Raw genomic sequence first — 17,442 nt, 5'->3', positions numbered from 1 at the left:
TCTGTGTGCTGCCCAGCAGCGTGCCACTGGCTGGCTGTTTCACATGCGGTGGTGTAGATGCGCCGGTGCTCCCCTCTCAGCTCCTCCTGCCCTCTCCTTCCCCCGCTGTGTCCACAAGTCTGTCCTCTCTGTCTGCGTCCCTATTCCTGCCCTGCAGATAGGTTCATCAGGGCATAGATTCCATATTAATACCCAGCGTTTGAGCAAAACATAATTTCTGAAAATTTTTCTTTCAAAGAAAGAAACCAAATCTGCATTGTATAAATTGGTGAAGCTTTCCCAGCTTTCTGTTTTCCATTAAATGGGTCTGGTCAGTGGTTAGATAAACACTGATGTGGTTACTAATCTTGAGCCCTGGACCTGTTTTTTGGCCTCTGTCTTTGCCAGGGTCATGGGCAAAAGTCAGTCACCATCTCAGTCATTAACTTCAGTTAGACTTGTTCCTCTCACATGGCTTTCTCCCTGATTTTTAGTGAGCTGGACATGATTTCCACGAGGGTGATGGACATTAAGCTTCGGGAGGCTGCAGAAGGCCTTGGGGAGGACAGCACAGGTAAGGCCTTCTTTCACTCTCCCTGCCCTGGGAGGACCCTTGTTGGGTTGTGGGGCTGGCCGAGGGGCTTCCGAAGAAGGGCTCCGGGTTCTCCGCGTGGAGAATGGGTTCAGTTCAGGGTGTTCAGACACCCCCAGATGCCTCCCAGGGGCTGGAGACCCGTCCAAGACTGTGGATGGCCACTTGAGGGCCGTGCTCCTTTGCTTCTCCATCAGACACACCAGGGACAACGTGTGTGTATGTGTGTATGTGTGTGTGTGTGTGTGTGTGAGAGACCAAGAGAGAGATTAAGTCCTTTTCCTCATTCTTGAAGGTGAACATATCCCCGGGTTTAGTTGACAGAAGCAGAGGAAGAGAGAGGCAATGGAATCATTCCTCATCCAGGAACATCCAGAGGTTTCAGTGAGACATTGGGCAAAGCCTTGGATGGTCTAAACATCCAGAAGAAATAACAGTATCAAGAGAGAGCCTTTGGTGCCTCTTTTATGGCTTTTATGCTCCTTCCAGAGACCTTTATTGTGCTTTTCTAGGGAGCTGAATTCCAAGTCCATGAATCATCATCTCAAAACACTCCACAAGTTACCCAGTTATGTGGTTGGTTTACTGATATCTGTAGATTGCTCTGTGTGTCTTGATAGAGGTGGAAAATTGACCTTAGGAAACACATGTGATCTCCCCACATGAGCCTCATATCAGCTATTTGTATTCACCTTTTTTTTGTGGCAGAGGTTTCCATTTCTCTCTCTGTTATTTTAAGTCAAAGTACTAGTAGTGATTGTCTTTAGGTAGTTCAGGTGAACAGCTTCCAAAAATATTAAACCCTAGCTCTTAACTCTTAGCTTCAGATACTAATTTCATTAAAGACTTTATTTCATATAATACAGATAGATTTTTCTTATTATCCTATATATTAGGATTACTTTTTTCTCTCACATTTCAGTACATGCAGTGGTAATTTTCTTTTCAACAAATGGTGCTAAAGCAGTTGGACATTCGTATGTTAAAAAAAAATGAAATTTGAAAGTTCACAGTTGGTTTGAATTCAAATGAGGGTACAAAAATTAATTCAAATGTATAATCGGCATAAATGTAATACTATAAATCTTTTATTAAAAGAAAACATAGGAGCAAATATTTATAACCTAGGATTAGATAAGAGTTCTTAGATATGATACTTCAGACTCTAAAAGAAAAGGTTGATAAATGGAACTTTCTCAAAATTTAAAGCTTTTGTTCTGTGAAAGATACTGTTAAGAAAATGGAAAGTCAAGTCACAAACTGGGAGAAAATATTTACAAATCACATTTGACAAGAGCACTCAAAATTTGACAGTAAGAAAACTAACAACCCAATTAAAAATAGGTAAAGAATTTTTAAAGATGTTCTACTTAAGAGGATATGCAAGTGGCAAAAAGCACATGACAAAGCACTTAACATCAATAGCCATGAGTTAGTGCAAATTAAAGCTATGATCAGATACCACCATACACAGATTAGAATGGGGAAAAAACCAACAGAAACACACTTGACAGCAGCAAATGCTAGGAGAATTCAAAGCAGCTGAAACCCTCTTATACTGCCGATGGAAATGCAAATGGTACAGCCACTTTGGAAAGTACTTGTCAGTTTCTTGTAAAATTAAACACACACTTAGTCTATGATTCGCCAGTCCGACTCCTAGGTATTTACCTAAGAGAAATGAAACCGTATGGTTACACAAAAGCCTATGGCAGTTTTACTTTTGTTTACCACTTTGTTTATATCTATACAATGGAACCAACTCTTTGGGACCCCATGGACTATAGCCTGCCTGCCAGGCTCCTCTGTCCATGGAATTCTCCAGGCAAGTATACCAGAATACCAGAATGGGTTGCCGTTTCCTGCTCCAGAGGATCTTCCTGACCCAGGGATGGAACCCGCGTCTCCTGCATCTCCTGCATTGGTAGGCGAATTCTTTATCCACTGTCCCACCTGGGAAGCCCCACACGATGGAACAGTACTCAGCAATAGATAGGGACAAGCTCCTGATTGATGTAACAACATGGAGGAATCTCTAGCGTGTGGTGATAAGTTTAAAAAGCCAAATCAAAAGGATGCATGCTGTCTGAATGACTCTGGAAAAGGAAAAACAATAAGAGCAGAGAAGATATTAGTGGTTTCCAGGGGTTAAAGATAGGGGAAAGGTTTGACTATAAAAGACAACACAAGAGGGTGATGTGTGATTTTGGTGGTGATTATTCAACTCTGTGTACCCCTAAAAGAGTTAATTTTATTGATAAAAATTTTAAAACAACTTTCAAATGATGTACAGTAAGTCCCCTACATACAGACCTTCAACTTTCAACTTTCAAAGATGGGAATGTGTGTGCCACCCCCTGTATGGCAGCTGTTGTACTTTTTAAGGTACGGTGCTGTAATTTTGGACTTCCCTGGTGGCTCAATGGTAAAGAATCCACCTGCAATGCAGAAAACACAGGAGACACGGGTTCAGTCCCTGGGTCAGGAAGATCCCCTGGAGGGGGGCACAGAACTCACTCCAGTGCTCTTGCCTGAAGAATCCCATGGACAGAGAATCCTGGTGGGCTACAGTCTGCAGGGCCGCAAAGAGTCGGACACGACTGAAGTGACTCAGCACAGACACACACGCATGCACTATTAATATATAGCCAATTGTGTTAGTTGGGGCCCTAGGCTAACTTTGTTGAACTTATGAACAAAAAGTTTACTTATGAACATGTTCTTGGAACAGAACTCATTGGTATGTAAAGGGACTTACTGTACCAGATTTGAAAAATGATCAAGTGGATTTTTTAGAAATAAGTAAAACTATTACGATGAAAGATTCAATTGATGAGTTTATTAGCAGATTATATCAGCTTGAGGTAGATCACAAGGAAGTACACAGAATGTATCATAAGACAGTAAAAGGAAGGAAAATACAGAAAGAGGACAAGAAGCATGGAGATAAATGAAAGGGTATAACGTGCATTTGAGCACTCTTAGGAGAGGAGAGAGTAGCTGAGAATTTTCTGGAATTCAGTTTAAAAAAAAAAAAAGATGATCCAATCTACAGATTTAACAAACTGAATGACTCCCAGGAAGGATAAATAAGAGGAAATCCACAAAGAATGAAAATATAGAAAACTAAAGACAAAAGTGAAAAATCTTAAAATTAGTCTGAGAGAAAAAAAAAAAGGACCTTCAGAGGAGCAAGAAACTGACTTCTTGACCACACAACAGAAGCCACAAAACAGTAAAATGATGTCTTCAATATTATTAAAAGAATAACTTAGAAAAAGTAACTGCCAGCCTAGAATGTGAAACCTAGAAAAACGATGTTTCAGGAAGGAGCTTCAGGAATAAAGTCATTTTCAGATAAACAAAAACTGAGTGTGTCACCAGGAGATCCTCAGATTCCAAAGGAATCTGCCTTCAGGCAGAAGGAAAATCATACCCTGTGGAGGGTCTGGACAAAGAAGGAGTGGCAAGCAGAGAAGATAAGAAACAAGCAGACACGTCCAAACAAACATAGAGCGACCTCCCTGGCGGTCCAGTGGTTAAGATTCTGCACTTCCAACGCAGAGGGCACAGGTTCAATCCCTGGTCCCGGAACTAAGATTCCACCTGATGTGTGGCATGGCCAAAAATTAAACAAAATAAAAATTTAGCAATAAACAAAAGCAAATGAATATGGAATAGTATCTGTGGATTTTTAAAGATCAGAATGAAAACAGTAGGGTATGAAATAAGATGAAAGTATTCTAACTGACTGAAGAACTGACTTATTTGAAAAGACCCTGATGCTGGGAAAGATTGAAGGTGGGAGAAGGGGACAACAGAGGATGAGATGGCTGGATGGCATCACTGACTCGATGGACATGAGTCTGAGTGAACTCCAGGAGTTGGTGATGGACAGGGAGGCCTGGTGTGCTGCAGTCCATGGTGTCTCAAAGAGTCGGACATGACTGAGCGACTGAACTGAACTGAACTGATTCTAACTTTCTTATTTTGTTCCATAATAGAATGTGTAGTATAATTTCTAGGGTAACCCCTGAAAGAACAAAGATAAAAGACAAAGTTTACAAACTAGAAGTGGGAAAAAATGGAATGTTCTTTTAAAGTCAGTTAATCCAAAAGACAGAAAGAAAGATTTTAAAAGACCACAAAGATGGTAGACTTGTTTTTTATTAACATGGCAGTAACTAGAGTAAGGGCTTCCCAAGTGCCTCAGCTGGTAAAGAATCCACCTGCAATGTGGGAGAGCTGGGTTTGATCCCTGGGTTGGAAAGATCCCCTGGAGAAGGGAAAAGCTACCCACCCCAGTATTCTTGCCTAGAGAACAGTCCATGGGGTTGAAAAGAGTTGGACATGACTGAGTGGCTTTCACTTTCAAGTGATTCACTGGTAAAGAAGCTGCCTGCCAATGCAGGAGAAGTGAGTTTGATCCCTGGGTGGGGAAGATCTCGTGGAGGAGGAAATGACAACCCACTCCAGTATTCCTGGCTGGGAGATCCCATGGAGAGGAGTCTGGTGGGCTGCAGTGCATGGGGTTTCAAAAGAGTTGGACGTGACTTCGCGACTAAACAACAAACAAGAGGAAGTGGCAGTAGCTAATTATACTCATGTTCCAGTCAGAAGTTAAAGGTCAGATTGGTTTTCTGAAACTCTGGTGGTGGTTTAGTCGCTAAGTTGTGTCTGACTCTGTGACCCCATGGACCCCTCCAGGCTCTTCTGTCCATGGGATTCTCCAGGCAAGAATAACTAGAGCGGTTTGCCATTTCCTTCTCCAGGGGATCTTCCCGACCCAGGGATGGTACTTGTGTCTCCTGCATTGAAGGCAGATTCTTTACCACTGAGCCACCAGGGAAACCCACTCTAAAACTCTAAATCTCTTAAATATAAGGATTCGAAAAGTTTAAGATAAAAGGATGGAAGAAAATGAAACTTACTAACACTGGGCCAAAGGAAGCTGGAATGGTTCTATCAATAGCAATCAAAATTAAGTTTAAGGCAAAAAGCATTACTGTTAATAAAGAGGGTCATTTCACAAAAGGTTCACTTCTACAGGAAGATATTAATTCTACCTTTCTGTGACATTTATCTGGAGAATAAAATGGCAACCCACTCCAGTGTTCTTGCTTGGAAAATCCCACGGACGGAGGAGCCTGGTAGGCTGCAGTCCATGGAATCGCTAAGAGTCGAACACGGCTGAGCAACTTCACTTTCACTTTTCACTTTCATGCACTGGAGAAGGAAATGGCAACCCACTCCAGTGTTCTCGCCTGGAGACTCCCAGGGACAGGGGAGCCTGGTGGGCTGCCGTCTGTGGGGTCGCACAGAGTCGGACACGACTGAAACGACTTAGCAGATGGCATTTATCAACATAATGTCCAAAGTTATAGAGCAGAAATTGGCAGTTAAGTAAAAAGATAACTCTACAATCAAAGTGGATTATTTTTAATACACCTAATTGATAGGACAAGTGTATTAAAAATTAAAGACATAAAGTACTTGGACAGCACAATTAAAAGGAAAAAGACCTTGTCCTAATTGATGTGTGTGGGCCAGTGAAGAGAATACATTATTTTCAAGCACTCTAGGAGCATTTTCAAATTTATGGTAAGCCATAAAGCAAGTCTGAACAAATTTCAGTGGATTCAAATCGTGTAGTGTGTTCACTGACCTCAATGCAATTAAGCTAGAGTTCAATAACAAAGATTATAAGAAAATTCCCAAGTGCTTGGATATTAAGACATACTTTTCTAAATAACCTATAGGTCTAAGAAGGTATTATAATGAAAATTAGAAAATATTTTACCAAATGTAAGGAAACTACATATCAGAACGTGTGAATGCAGCTAAAATAGATTTAGCAGATGTGTTGCCTTGAAAGTGAAAGTGTTGGCCGATCATTTGTGTCTGACTCTTTGCAACCCCATGGACTATAGCCTGCCAGGCTCCTCTGTCCATGGAATTCTCCAGGCAAGGATACTGAAGTGTGTCGCCGTTTCATTCTCCAGGGGATCTTCCCAACCCAAGGACTGAACCAGGGTTTCATGCATTATGGGCAGATTCTTTACCATCTGAGCCACCAGGGAAGCTATATTGCCTTAAATGTGTGTGTATATTATAAAAACAGAGAACCTAAAAATTAATTAGCTAAGTATTCATCTCACTTCAGTTCAGTTGCTCAGTCGTGTCCGACTCTTTACGACCCCATTAAAGATAGCAAAGTAAACCCAAAGGAAAGTAGGAGAAAGGAAAGAAAAACTAACACAGAAATTAGTGAAATTAAAAAAATATTGCATTCATATTGTTAATGCAATAAAAATATTGCACTAAATTTTTAGTGCAAAAATCTTGCACTTATTTTTTTCTCATGTGAAAAGAATTAACAAAGCCAGACTTTTTTTTTTAAGGCAAATGAAATTGACAAACTTCCTATGTGATTGATCCAGGAGAAAAGGAGGTGCAGATAATACCAGGGCCAAGAAAAGGGGGCTATATTATAGATAGTACAGATGCTAAAGTAAAAGGCTGTTATTAATAACTATATGCCAATACATGTGAAAATGTGGGAACCTAGAGTCTGTCATACAGAGTTACATTGTCAGAGAAAAACAAATAATCATATATTAACACATTATATGAAACGGAGAAAAGTGGTACTGATGAACTTATTTGCAGGTCAGGAATAGTGATGCAGACAGAGAGAATGGAATTGTGGACAGAGTGGGGAAGAGAGAGTGGGAAGAACTGAGAGAGTAACACTGAAATATATACACTCAGTTCAGTTCAGTTCAGTTCAGTCGCTCAGTCGTGTCCGACTCTTTGCGACCCCATGAATCGCAGCACGCCAGGCCTCCCTGTCCATCACCAACTCCCGGAGTTCACTCAGATTCACGTCCATCAAGTCAGTGATGCCATCCAGCCATCTCATCCTCTGTCGTCCCCTTCTCCTCCTGCCCCCAGTCCCTTCCAGCATCAGAGTCTTTTCCAATGAGTCAACTCTTCACATGAGGTGGCCAAAGTACTGGAGTTTCAGCTTTAGCATCATTCCCTCCAAAGAAATCCCAGGGTTGATCTCCTTCAGAATGGACTGGTTGGATCTCCTTGCAGTCCAGGGGACTCTCAAGAGTCTTCTCCAACACCACACTTCAAAAGCATCAATTCTTTGGCTCTCAGCCTTCTTCACAGTCCAACTCTCACATCCCTACATGACCACAGGAAAAACCATAGCCTTGACTAGATGGACCTTTGTTGGCAAAGTAATGTCTCTGCTTTTCAATATGCTATCTAGGTTGGTCATAACTTTTCTTCCAAGGAGTAAGTGTCTTTTAATTTCATGGCTGCAGTCACCATCTGCAGTGATTTTGGAGCCCCCCAAAATAAAGTCTGACACTGTTTCCACTGTTTCCCCATCTATTTCCCATGGAGTGATGGGACCAGATGCCATGATCTTCGTTTTCTGAATGCTGAGCTTTAAGCCAACTTTTTCACTCTCCTCTTTCACTTTCATCAAGAGGCTTTTAGTTCCTGTTCACTTTCTGCCATAAGGGTGGTGTCATCTGCATATCTGAGGTTATTGATATTTCTCCTGGCAATCTTGATTCCAGCTTGTGCTTCTTCCAGCCCAGCGTTTCTCATGATGTACTCTGCATATAAGTTAAATAAGCAGGGTGACAATATACACTACCGTGTATGAAATAGACAGCTAGTGGAAAGCTGCTGTATAGCGCAGGGGGCTCAGCTCGGTGCTGTGTGGTGACCTAGAGGTGTGTGGTGGGGGGGTGGCTGGGAGGGAGGCTCAAGAAAGAGGATATATATATTTACATATAGCTGGTTCACGATGTTGCACAGCAAAAACTAACACAACATTGTAAATCTACTATATCCCAACTACAAAATAAACGATAAAATAAAATTAGTGATGAGCCTGGGGGAAAAAACGAGAAAAGTCAGATAGTTAGAAAAATAAAATAATAAAATAAGTTCAAGAAGCAGGAAACCCAAACAGTTCCCATAACCATTAAAGAAATTAAATTAAAAAGCCTAGTAGGTGAACAGATATAACACACAGGCCCCCACTGTATGGCCAACTAATCACAACAAATCAAAGTGTTCAGCCACTATACTGATCTTTGTAGCCACTCCCTTTAATCCTGAAGCACTATCTTCAACTGTAAAGGACTGTGAGGCTGCATGTTTGTTCCACCCTTCTAGGATGCATATCTACCTGTCAACTGGCAAAGGCCAGGTAGTGTCCCATGATTCAGAAAACTCTGAGGAGCCTTTCCAAATAATAAGCTCTCTCTGAGGCCCATCAGGCTTCCCTGATAGCTGTTGGTAAAGAATCCACCTGCAATGTGGGAAATCTGGGTTTGATCCCTGGGTTGGGAAGATCTCCTGGAGAAGGAAAAAGCTACCCACTCCAGTATTCTTGGGCTTTCCTTGTGGCTCAGCTGGTAAAGAATCTGCCTGCAATGTGGGAGACCTGGGTTCGATCCCTGGGTTGGGAAGATTCCCTGGAGAAGAGAAAGGCTACCCTACCCACTCCAGTATTCTGGCCTGGAGAATTCCATCGACTGTACAGTCCATAGGGTTGCAAAGAGTCAGACACGACTGAGCGAAGACCCATCAGTTAATAGCATGAACATTTTGAGGTTATAAAGGTTAAGGAAACTTCCACTAGAAGTTAAGAAAGGGTTTCCTGGATGGCCCAGTAGTCGAGAATACACCTGCCAATGCAAGGGACAGGGCTTCCATCCCTGGTCTGGGAAGACTCCATAGGCCCTGGGGCAGCTAAGCCCTTCAAAGCCCTAGAGCCCTGGCACCGTGCTCCCCAGGAGGGACTGCTGCAGTGAGAAGCCTGAGCACTACAAGTAGAGAGTAGCCCTGTTCCTGCCACTGGAGAAAGACGGCAAGACCCGGCACAGCCAAAACGTAATTAATTAAGTAACACTTTAAAAAAGAAGTTAAGAAAACTTGACTGAACTGAGTAACACTCTAAAAAAGAAGTTAAGGAAAGTTGACTGTAGAACTCATTTCTTTTGGGGTACGGATATACTCCCCTTAAGGTAATACAGTAGGTATTCCTGCTATAGGATAATCCTAAGAAATTCTCCACGTGAAGGCAAGATCATGTAAACTTCCCAAGGCAGGCATTAATGTAAACAAATTATAAAGATCCTACTTTTTTTTAGAAGGGAATTCACCTTACAAAATGATCTACTTATCAAATGAATCAATTGTGAGCGAATTTTCAGGATATGCTAGACAGCATCCTGATAACCGGTGATGTTCCATCCTTCTATTCTCATATTCAGAAGGAAAGGAATCAACGTTGCTGAGCTACTGAAATCTCAGGATCCTGAATATGATGGGAATTTGTGGGTGAGGACGAAGGCGACATCAGAGAAGAGATCACGAAATGTTTAGAAGTTTAGACCAGCAGTCACCAGCCTTTTTGGCACCAGGGACCGGATTCTTGGACAACAGTTTTTCTATGGACCGGGATGGGAGGGATGGTTTGGGGATGATTCAGACACATCATATTTATTGTGTACTTTATTTCTATTATTACTATATCAACTCCACCTCAGATGATCAGGCATTAGATTCCAGAGGTTGGGGACCCCTGGTGTAGATTCTGACACTCCAGGAAGCATGACAGAGCCAGCACTACCACCACCAGTTGATGGGTTTTCTCCCCAAACGTTGTTAGCTCATCACAGCATTTGGCACTCCAGCAGCCCCTCTTGGCCCTGAGGCTGGGCCTCCTCTGATTGTCCATGATGCTCACATCCATGCTGAATGAAGCACTTGAGGATTTTTTAAAATTTTATTTTATTGGAGTATAGTTGATTTACGTTGTTGGGTTAATTTCTGCTGACTCACCTTATATATACACACACACATTCTTAGCACTTGAGGATTATTTTGAAAAATGATTTGAGTTATCATTATGGTCTTTACCTCGGCAAGACTTTTTGTTTTTGACTATTTTTATTTTAGGGATTAAAATCTGATTTTGCTTATACAATGGAATATTGCTCAGCATTTAAAGAAAGGAAGACTGGAAAAAGCATGCATCTCCGTGCAAAATCTCAAACACAATATATGGAGGGAAAGAAGCAACACACAAGCATATATGTTGTATGATTCTACCCAGAATGTGCTGTGTGGATTCAGGAATGGGCAAAACAAATATGGTGCTATCAATAAAAACAATGGTTGCATCAAAACAATTGGGGATGGACATGTACACACTGCTGTATTTAGGATGGGTAACCAATAAGGACCTACTGTATAGCACAGGGAACTCTGCTTAATGTCATGTGGCAGCCTGAGTGGGAGGGGAGTCGGGGGAAGAATGGATACCTGTGTATGTACAGTTGAGTCCCCTTGCTACTCACCTGAAACTATCACAACATTGTTAATTGACAGTGTGAAGTGAAAGTTGCTCAGTCATGTCTGACTCTTTGTAACTCCATGGACTGTACAGTTCATTAAGTTCTCCAGGCCAGAAGACTGGAGTGGGTAGCTCTTCCCTTCTCCAGGGGATCTTCCGAACCCAGGGTTTGAACCCAGGTCTCCCACATTGCAGGCAGATTCTTTACCAGCTGAGCCACAAGGAAAGTCCAAGAATCCTGGAGTGGGTAGCCTATCCCTTCTCCAGTGGATCTTCCTGACCCAGGAATTGAACTGGAGTCTCCTGCATTTTATACCCTGAGACAAAATGCAAAGTTTTTGAAAACAAACTCAGAATAAATTTAAGGACTTCCCTGTTGGGCTTCCCTTATAGCTCAGTTGGGAAAGAATCTGCCTAAAATGCAGGAGGCCTGGGTTTGATTCCTGGGTTGGGAAGATCCCCTGGAGAAAGAAATGGCAACCCACTCCAGTATCCTTGCCTGGAGAATTCCATGGACAGAGGAGCCTGGTGGGCTACAGTCCATGGGGTTCCAAAGATCGGACACACCTGAGCAACTAACACACACTGTTGGCCCAGTGTTTAAGACTCCACACTGCCAATACAGGGGGCCCAGGTTCAATCCCTGGTTGGGGAACTAAGATGCCGTATGCCATGTGGCAAGGCCAACAGATAAAAATAAATAGATCAGTTTGGGAAGGAGTAATACAAATTTTTAAAAAGAATAAATTTAATAACCAAGGAAGTGAAAGACCTGTTGAAAATGATTCATTTTAAGTAAGAGGAAATTTGCTTGTGCTTTTGACTCTGTGATTCATGTTCCAAAGCTTTCTTGACTCCTTCATTCAATGTCCAGAATAGAAATCAAGATTTGTTTTCAGGTGTGAAAAAAAATGGTATGCTGTGTGCTTTGTGTCCTCCTGTGTGGGAAAAGGACTTACCGGAAGTGAATAATTTGTTTGGACAGAAATCTTACTTTTTCTCCTTGCACACATCTCATCCATGTTTGGCAGATACTTACGTGCATTCTTTCTGTGTAGGAAAGAAAAAGTCCAAATTCAAAACGTTTAAGAAGTTCTTTGGGAAGAAGAAGAGAAAGGAGTCGTCTTCTTCCACAGGAAGTAGCACCTGGAAGCAAAGTCAGGCGAAGAACGAGGTCATGGCCATTGAGTCAGGACCAGTGGGCTACGACTCAGAGGACGAGCTGGAGTGAGTTGTCTTTTCCGTCCTTCAGGCTTGTGTGTTCCAGGGAGCAGAGGAGGACACAGGAGGACCCCAGAACTCAGGCTTATTGTCATGGTTACTCGATGGACTTCTGAGCCCGCTCTCCTCCTAAATAATTCCACAGAAGGTGTTTGAGATTCTTCCATAGAAGTGGTGTTTTCTGTCTTTTTGTACACAGGGATGCAGAAAGTTGGTGGGGGGAGATTATTAGGTACCTGTTATGTGCCAGGTGTGTATATATCAGAATTCTGCAATAAATGTAGGAGGGGAGGTAAGAGATACCATCTTATAAGTGAGTAAACCAAGCTTGGGAGAAATTTCAGAAAATCCGCCCAGTGTCCTGCTCTGCAGAGTGGCAAGATTAGGATGTAATCCCTGATTTCATTTGACTTAAAACTCTTTTTGAGGACCTGGATATTTTACCAGAAGAATACATCTGTCTAAGCCTAAACCTTGAATAACCGAATAAGAAAATTTTCCGTTAGAGAGGAGTAGGGGGAAGGCTTCTTACTTTACTTCTTAGAAAAATCATCCAAAAAACATTGTTGCCTACAAAGTCTGGGAAAGTTGCTTGGTCGTGTCTGACTCTTTGCGACCCCATGGACTATACAGTCCATGGAATTCTCCAGGCCAGAATACTGGAGTGGGTAGCCTTTTCCTTCTCCAGGAGATCTTCCCAACCCAGGGATCGAACCCAAGCCTCCCGCATTGCAGGTGGATTCTTTACCAGCTGAGCTATAAGGGAAGACCCTCCCCCCAAAAAAACATTGTTAGGAAGAACAAAACCAATAGGTATAAAATATGGAAAAGTCTAGTGAAGAAATCCTTATTTCCTAACTTGTATTTCATCAAAATATAGTTATAATGCACATGCTTCAGTTATTCTAGCAGTTATTTCTGTGAGTAAAAGGAGGGGAAAAAAACAGATTTGTTGCCTTGTCAGGTTTTATGTTTCTTTTAAACAACCTTGACGCCTTAATTTGAGAATAAAACTCTTTGGGAGGCATAATGACCCTGGTGGGTCACAGACCATACTGAGATGGGTTCACCGGCTCTCGCATCCCGTGGAGGGGTCCTGTCTCCTCCCTCCTCACCAGTCTCTTCGCCCATTTCTAGAGTAGAAATTACACTAGAGTGTTCCATTCCCAGGTGGCACTAGTGGTAAAGAACCTGCCTGCCTGCCAGTGCAGGAGACGTGAGAGATGTGAGTTCGATCCTTGGGTTGTAAAGTTCCCCTGGAGGAGGGCATGGCAACCCACCCCAGTGTCTCCTGTCCTGGAGAATCCCACGGACAGAAGAGCCTGCAGGGCTACAGTCCACCCTTCAACAGAGTCAGACGAAACTTAAGGAACTCTGCACACAGGTGCAGAAGTCACACTGACCGCTTGGTGGCAGCAAATGACTGAAGAGGAGAGGTTTGAGTTAGTCTTCCAGCGTTTCTCCTGCTGTGGGCGGGGAGCAAGAAGCACCCACATGGTAGCTCGTGAAGAGCAAGCTCTACACGCATTTTTAAAAGGCAGCTCCAGACTCTTGGGGAGCAGGAGATGATAATATTGCTCACTTTTACATGTCTTCACTGGGTCAGCCCCAGGGACATTATAACACATGTGCCCCCGCCCCCCCCCAACACACAGCCTGTCTCTCCACCAAAACACAGACAAGGAACGAGAGCACGGCTGGAGGGGTGAGCTGGGCTGAAATGACCTGTCCACTTGTCCATCTTATATCGCCAGGCTCCATGGACGGTGCCCTTTTCATCTTTGTATTCTCGGCACCTGGCGGGGGCCAGTCCTGGTGGAGGTTCCCTGGAGCGCTGCTAGGAGAGGAAGCTTGCTGTGGGGTAGGAAACGTCCTACAAGAGCAGAGATGAAACAACATCTTCTCTCTTTTATCCCAGATTTACTGAGAGATCACTGATACATAACACTGTGGGAGTTCTAAAGCGTGCGCTGTGTTGATTTAATGCACTTATACACTGCCAAATGATCACCACCATTGCATTTCCTAATTCCGGCATCATGTCACCTAGTTACTGTTTCCCTTTTGTGGTGAGAGTCTTTAAGATCTACGCTCGTCGCAGTTTTCGAGTCTGTAATATGGCATAATTACCTTTAATCGAGCTGCTCCAGCTGTGCTCTAGCCCCTGAACTTACTCACCGTGTGGCTGGAAGTTTGTACCCTTTGACAACATCTCCCTGTTCCCCCTACCCCCCAGCCCCTGGTAACCACCGTTTAATCTTTGTGTCTGTGTTTGCGAAGTCATTTCAGTCGTGTCCGACTCTTTACGACCCTGGAGACCATAGCCCACCAGGCTCCCCTGTCCATGGGGTTCTCCAGGCAAGAATACTGGAATGTGTTGCTTTCTTTTTTAGATTCCACATGTGAAATCATAGAGTATTTGTCTTTCTCTGTCTGACATATTTCACTTAGCCTAATGCCTTCAGCATCCGTCCATGTTGTTGAAAATGGAAGGATGTCCTTCCTTCTCATGAATAAATAATATTCCATTGTACATATGTATCACACCTTCTTTACCCATTCACCCATTGATGGACCCCTAATTTGTTTCCATAGTTTGGCTGTTGTGAATAGTGCTACAGTGAACGTGGGAATTCAGATGTCTCTTCAAGATCCTGTTTTCCTTTCCTTCAGATAAATACCCAAAAGCAGAATTGCTGGATCATATGATAGTTCTGTTGATACTTTTAACTTTTTGAGGAACCTCTATGCTGTTCTCCATAGCGACTGCCCCAACTTACATTCTCAGCAACAGTGCAAAAGGGTTCACTTTTCTCCACATCCTTACTATCACTTCTCTCCTTTAATTTTTGTAAAAGCCATTTTCACAGATCTGAAGTGATGTCCCTTTGGTTTTGATTTGCATTTCCTTGATGGTTGGGGATGTTGAGTACCTTGTCACATGCCCGTTGGTCACCTGTTGTCTTTGACAAAATGTCCGTTTAGATCTTCTCATTTTGTATTTCGATTGGGTTTTTGCTGTTGAGTTGTATGAGTCCTTTATATATGTTACTATTTTGGATATTATCCCCTTACCAAATACAAGCTTGCAAATATTTTTTCCCATTCTGTAAATTGCCTTTTCATTTCATCGATGGTTTCCTTTGCTGTGCAGAAGCTACTTAATGTGATGTATTCCTACTTGTTTATTTTTGCTTTTGTTTCCTTTGCTTTGATGTCAGATTCAGTAACTCATTTCCAGATGTCAGGGCGCTTACTCCCTATTTTTTCTTCTAGTTTTTCAGTTTCAGGCCTTACATTCAAGTCTTTAATCCATTTTGATTTTTGTGTATGGTGTGAGACAGTGATCCATTTCATTCTTTTGCCTGCGACTGTCCAAGTTTTCCAAACACTGTTTACTGAAGAGACTGTCCTTTCCCCATGGTATATTCTTGGTTTCTATGTCGGGGAGTAATTGACAGTATAAGAAACAAAAATTTAAAGGTGCTCTTTAGTCTCTGTAAAGAGTCCATAAGCCTGCTAGACTTTGTAGAAACTTCTCATCAATCACTATGGGCAAAAAGATCCACGCACCAGGGTTTCCCTGGTGGCTTAGAGGTAAAGAATCTGCCAGTCAGTGCAGGGGACACGGGTTCGTTGGCTGGTCCAGGAAGATCCCCCGTGCCCCAGATCTGCTAAGCCTGTGTGCCACAACTGGTGAGCCTGTGCTTCAGAGCCCAGGAGCTGCAGCTGCTGAAGCCTGCGTGCTCCGCAGCCTGTGCTCCGCAACAAGAGGAGCCGCTGCAATGAGAAGCCTGCGCACCGCAACTGGAGAATAGCCCGAGCTCTCCACAACCAGGGAGAGCCCACATACAGCAACAAAGACCCAGCACAGCCGAATAAAAGAAAACAAACTTATAAAGAAAAAAGTTCCACTTGCCAAGGCGCATGGATGCTGGCAAACCACGTGAAGCCCTGTAGATTTGAAAAGTTAATGCACATTTATTGAGTCTACGTGGTTATGCTTCTTGAGTCTCTTAATCTATTGGCTTGGCCAAAAAGTTTGCTCAGGTTTTCCTCACGATCTTATAGAGGGGACTCTGTGGTGGTCCAGTGGCTCAGACTCTAAGCTCCGAATGCAGGAGGCCATGGTTTGATTCCTGGTCAGGGAACTAGATCCCACGTGCTACAGCTACAAGTTTGCATGCTGCAACTAAAGATCACGCATACTGCAACTAAGATCAGGTGTATCCAGGTGAATAAATTTTTTTTTTAAAAGACCCCATAGAAAACCCTGACCAACTTTTTGGCCAACCCGATGTAGCAATTTTACTTCACCACCCCCTCCACCCCCGGCTTTGTTTCATGTCACTGATCTGATGGAGACTATCCCACAATCTGCATCTGTTTTCTTTTCGTGTGATTGATCTCATCCCTATATTCTCTGAATTTCTTGTAGAGTAGTAGATGGACCTAGAAACTTGATTAGCGGTGGATTCGATGGCGCTGGCACTTACTGCCCCATCACACCATCAGGCACATGCTTTCTGCTTGTCTCACTTCTGGTGATGCCTAGGCTGAGTCGTGGACTCGGGGGTTCTTTCTTATCTGATCCCTCCATCAACCCTCATCTGGTGGTTTTTACACCTGCTGATGGTCACTCCGTGCTTATCTACTCTTGCTTTATTGACTGCGTCGAAGCCTTTGACTGTGTGGATCACAACAGATACTGGAAAATTCTTAAAGAGATGGGAATACCAGACCACCTGACCTACCTCCTGAGAAATCTGTATGCGGGTCAAGAGGCAACAGTTAGAACTGGACATGGAACAACAGACTGGTTCCAAATTGGGAAAGGAGTATATCAAGGCTGTATACTGTCACCCTGCTTGTTTAACTTCTATGCAGAGTACATCATGAGAATCACTGGGCTGGAAGAAGCACAAGCTGGAATCAAGATTGCCAGGAGAAATATCAATAACCTCAGATATGCAGATGACACCACCCTTATGGCAGAAAGTGAAGAGTAACTAAAGAGCCTCTTGATGAAAGTGAAAGAGGAGAGTGAAAAAGTTGGCTTAAAGCTCAACATTCAGAAAATGAAGATCATGGCATCTGGTCCCATCACTTCATGGCAAATAGATGGGGAAACAATGGAAACAGTGAGAGACTTTATTTTCTTGGGCTCCAAAATCACTGCAGATGGTGACTGCAGCCATGAAATTAAAAGACGCTTACTCCTTGAAAGGAAAGTTATGACCAACCTAGACAGCATATT

The 17,442-nt window shown here is 42.9% G+C and overlaps 1 protein-coding gene across 1 annotated transcript in view; it reads left to right on the top strand.

Annotated features, from left to right (window-relative positions):
* The window catches only part of CRACDL (CRACD like), a 68,809-nt gene that overhangs the window by 19,282 nt on the left and 32,085 nt on the right, over positions 1 to 17,442 (top strand). The window contains exons 2-3 of the mRNA XM_052649571.1: positions 474 to 553; positions 12,023 to 12,191. Of these exons, the coding sequence (XP_052505531.1) occupies positions 474 to 553; positions 12,023 to 12,191 (249 nt within the window). The remainder of the gene's footprint in view (positions 1 to 473; positions 554 to 12,022; positions 12,192 to 17,442) is intronic.

The sequence above is a fragment of the Budorcas taxicolor genome, chromosome 11, assembly GCF_023091745.1.
Source record: "Budorcas taxicolor isolate Tak-1 chromosome 11, Takin1.1, whole genome shotgun sequence".
Classification (NCBI taxonomy): domain Eukaryota; kingdom Metazoa; phylum Chordata; class Mammalia; order Artiodactyla; family Bovidae; genus Budorcas; species Budorcas taxicolor.
This window is presented reverse-complemented; position numbering and strand designations above follow the sequence as displayed.